Source organism: Penaeus monodon, unplaced genomic scaffold (assembly GCF_015228065.2).
Source record: "Penaeus monodon isolate SGIC_2016 unplaced genomic scaffold, NSTDA_Pmon_1 PmonScaffold_381, whole genome shotgun sequence".
Classification (NCBI taxonomy): Eukaryota; Metazoa; Arthropoda; class Malacostraca; order Decapoda; family Penaeidae; genus Penaeus; species Penaeus monodon.
In genome coordinates this window covers 17,736-21,482 of record NW_023658571.1, presented here as the reverse complement: position 1 = coordinate 21,482, position 3,747 = coordinate 17,736, and the positions used below count along the sequence as shown (strand labels likewise).

The 3,747-nt window shown below is 48.0% G+C and overlaps 1 protein-coding gene across 1 annotated transcript; it reads right to left on the bottom strand.

Moving 5' to 3' along the window:
• Positions 1-524: 524 nt before the first annotated feature.
• LOC119570764 (superoxide dismutase [Cu-Zn]-like) lies at positions 525-2,429 on the bottom strand. The gene is made up of 3 exons (XM_037918382.1): positions 2,304-2,429; positions 1,937-2,021; positions 525-826 (listed from the first exon to the last, which is right to left on the bottom strand). The coding sequence occupies exons 1-3, from the start codon at positions 2,427-2,429 to the stop codon at positions 525-527; spliced, it is 513 nt and encodes a 170-aa protein (XP_037774310.1).
• Positions 2,430-3,747: the final 1,318 nt, after the last annotated feature.

The window sequence follows — 3,747 nt, the reverse complement described above, 5'->3', positions numbered from 1 at the left end:
AAAAAAAAAAAAAAAAAAAAAAAAAAAAAAAAATATTTTATTATTTTTTTTTTTTTTTTTTTTTTTTGTAGTTGCTTTTCCCAAAAGAAGAATAACATTGGCATTACACACCACAACAAACATATATAAAAACCCTATATAATATATATATATATTAAAAATTAATATTATATGTGGTGTGTGTTGTTTGTGTGTGTGTTTTTGTTGTGTGTGGGTGTGTGTGTTTGTGGGTGCGTGTGTTTTGGGTGTGTGTGTGATGTGTGGTGTTTGGTGTGTTTTGTGGGTGTTGTGTGTGTGTGTGTGTGTGTGTGTGGGTGTGTTGTGTGTGTGTGTGTAAAGCCCAGTTATTTTTCTTTTTGGAAGAATGCAACACAGCCCTTTTTGCCTTTTAATTTCCGTAAGAAATATCCCTAATCCTTTTCTATGTTAACATTTTTACTCACCAACACCAAAAAAAAGTAGATACAGACAAAAGAAGGGAACCGAACGTTTAGTCTGAACCGCAACGGTTTCCAAAAACGCCATTAAGCGTCACCTTCAAACGCAAAGCCGATAACGCCGAGGCCAGACGTCGACCTGCTTTTTGCCCCCCTTTTGAGGCTCTTTCCGTTGCCGCCGTCCCCAAAGGTCGCCTCGCCCGCGTGCAGTCGAAGGGGGCCGATGACGGAAAAAGTTGCCTTGAGAGAGATGACAGGGTCAGTGATGTTGACCTTTGCTAATCCGTCTCCGTCAGCCAGCACGTTGCCAAGGTCGCCGACGTGTACTCTCATGGTCGTCGGGGGAACCGTGCAGGCGCTGGAAACGGGTCTTTTGGTCGTTTTGTGGGCTTTTAGGTGGTAAAAAGTGGTATTAATATTAGCGTTAGAATCAGCACTGGATTTATGTGACTTAGGTTGTGTTCAGGCCAGTTTTTTCAGATTACTTTTTGGGTAAAAAAAGTTTAAAAAATCATCGATCCCATTACAGTTTGGAAGTTTAGCTACGTTACTTATGTGGTTTAAATTTCTTTCGACGTTGCTTATCTACTGAAAAAATTCCTCGTCTATCCACTGTCACACCAACGTCTATCACACCTGCCTAGTGGAGCTAGTCATGTCTTCAGGTTTCGCGAACAAATCTATGACATGCATTGAAAAGGCGACCGATTTTTTTTTATCTTGAAATTTTCCTGCCGCGCACATCCAGGCGGAATTAAAATTGTAGCGATAGGGTGGCATTATGATAAAGTGTTATAACCAAAAGGGTAAAAACGAGTTAACGATTAAGATAAGTGAGACAGAAAAAGGGAAGAAGAAAAGACCATGCAAGATCTGTTGAGCCGAGGCTTGAGGTCTGTCTCCTACCCCCCCCCCCTCTCCACGAGAACAACGAGCAAGGGATGGGGGGGTGGAGGTGACCGATCCCTTTTCTCCCTTCCACATGCTATCTGTTATACCGGAAATACTTATTTTATTATCTTCATTTGTCGACATTATGGCGTGAATTTACCCACGGCATCTAGTTGCGGTACGATTCACTTCGGCCTGACGACACTCAGTGGATTTCCCCTCATCTTGAAGATCCTCGTCAGCGTGTGCCCTACTGTTCTATGTTTTTTTCCTGAAATTTTATGTGTTTTTTTGGGTTTCGGTTGACGCTTACTTATTTCCTTCCCCAATTAATATGCCCAGACATGTCAAAATCTGTCTAACTGTGTAAGCGAACTTTGCCCCGCTACCTCCAAACGCTGCCCGCGAACGGCTCGCGCAACGTTTTAGATAGGGCCCCACTGAATCCGTCACGGCGTCACTTTCCCGTCTCGCCCCCCGTAGTGGGCGTATGTGCATTGTTGCTTGCTTGTTTGAATTGCGAAGTTCTGGCTTCGCCCGGGGGCCCTTTTCATTTAGGGCCCCGGCCTGTGTCAGTTTTTTAGGGCTGTCTCATTTGTTGGTCTGACCTCGGTGTTTACCGGGCGGGGGTTTGCCAGCGGGCCCCTGTACCCGTGGTGAAGCATCTCGCATAATCTCTTTACCAGACGACGGCTGTTTTTGTGGGGTTTTGTCTTAGGAAGCGGTGACCAATTCTCCAAGTATTTATCAGTGGGGTTTGGGCTCGCCGCAATGATGCAAACCTCTCTTATGTTTCTATTTTTTGGTGATCTCCCATGCACAGTGGAACCTAGGCGCATTTGGCAGAAGACTTCGGTACCTCTGTTGTTTATTTCAGAGAGTGCCAGTGGTTCAAGCCGGGGCATCTGAGTCCCAGCGGGCGAGGGGGAAGCTCTTTTCCTCTCTGTAAAGCTGCGGGAGAAGGAGTTGGCCTACCGTACACTTCCCCCCAAGTAAACTTCGGTCTGAGTTTTTTATCTGGGTTTTGGGGGGGCTCCCCCGGCCGTTTTCGGCAAACGGCGAAAGCTCATTGCCTCTGATCCCTATATGGCGGGAAACCATTTGATAATTTTTCTCCCTGGGCAAGCACCCTTTGTTTTTTGGGCCCGATGGTTGTCAGAGGTAGATGTTGCAGTGGGTGACGCGGAAAGACAGTCGACGGTCCTTTGGAGTTGGTGTAGACCACGTGCCCTTTTTCCTGGACGGGTTCAGTGCCCTGATAGCAACTACCTCTGCCGGGTAGCGAGGAGGCTTTTGTTGACCCTCATGGATTTTGTGGCACCCCTTGTGCAAAGCCGGCCCCTGCAGTGTGGGTAAAAAGGGATCGACCGCCCGTTGTGTAATATGTCGGGCTCCCCGGAGGGGTGATGGTTGCAATGCCCCTCTGGGTTTCTGCCTTTAGGCTGGCGTGAAAATTTTTTTTTCTTTTTGTTGCAAGTTCAGCCCGAGAACTCTACGGGGTTTTGGCCCCGGCGGGCTCGACAAAGTCAGGGTGTGGGGAGCCATCCCCTTTGGGCCCAGTAGGGGTTTTTTGGATGAGGGATTAGCCCGGCTGTGGAGACACCCGGGAGTGTTTGCAAACAGTCTTATCTTGTTTGGGCGTCTGACTATTTGTGTCTTAGGCTTGGTTCCTGGGAGCCTGGATCCCTTTTGATAAAAATTGGGCTCCCGTTAGATCAATTCGTGGGGCCCAAAGGGGGGAAAAAGGGTTGTCTCCACTAGGGGGTTTGGGCCCCTTCCCCCACCTGGGGGCACCCAGAAGACCCTGGGGTTCGTTTTGGACTGTCTCCAATCGGCTTATATTTTCTTTGATGCCAATCAGAGGGGGAGGCAAGTCTACAAGGGCCAAAGCATTTACGTAGAAGATCAGTACTCTGGTCGGCCCTATGGTTTTCCACTTTTTATCTCATGACAGCAGTCTTGCCTTTTTCGGTCAAGCAGGTACGGGACTCCTGGCGGAAGGAGAGGGGGTTACCCTTTACCCCAAGGTACAGGATTCCTGAACCCACCCCAAGTCCTTTCCCGGATTTTTCGATTTGTCCCTTGAACCTCGCCCAAACCCCAGGGCCTGGATTTGGCTGCAGAACTTTGTCCTGTCCGCAACACCCCTGGATACCAAGTCCAGAACAACGCGGGTTTGTTTAGGCAGTGGCCCCAGGGAGATATAGAAAGACTTTCGGGCAAGGAGATGATTTTGCCCCCCATGGGAGGTTTATTTTGGGGATACAGGACATTAGTGCTTTTAAAAAGGGTGGACTGGAACCCCACCCGGGGTTTCCCCCATTTTCTGTGGTGTGCGGATAGGGCCCTTGGAATTTGACTTGGCGTTATTCGTAAAGTAGTCCCTATCCAAGCCAAGAGCTTAACTCGTTTCCTTTTT

Excerpts from the sequence above, each read along its gene's own strand:
- LOC119570764 (XM_037918382.1), bottom strand. The coding sequence starts at position 2,429 with ATGGTTTCCCGCCATATAGGGATCAGAGGCAATGAGCTTTCGCCGTTT. Across the intron at positions 2,022-2,303 it reads TACTTGGGGGGAAGTGTACG|CCGTCGTCTGGTAAAGAGAT; the intron begins GTAGGCCAACTC and ends CCACAAAAACAG. Across the intron at positions 827-1,936 it reads CCCGCCCGGTAAACACCGAG|CCCACAAAACGACCAAAAGA; the intron begins GTCAGACCAACA and ends ACCACCTAAAAG.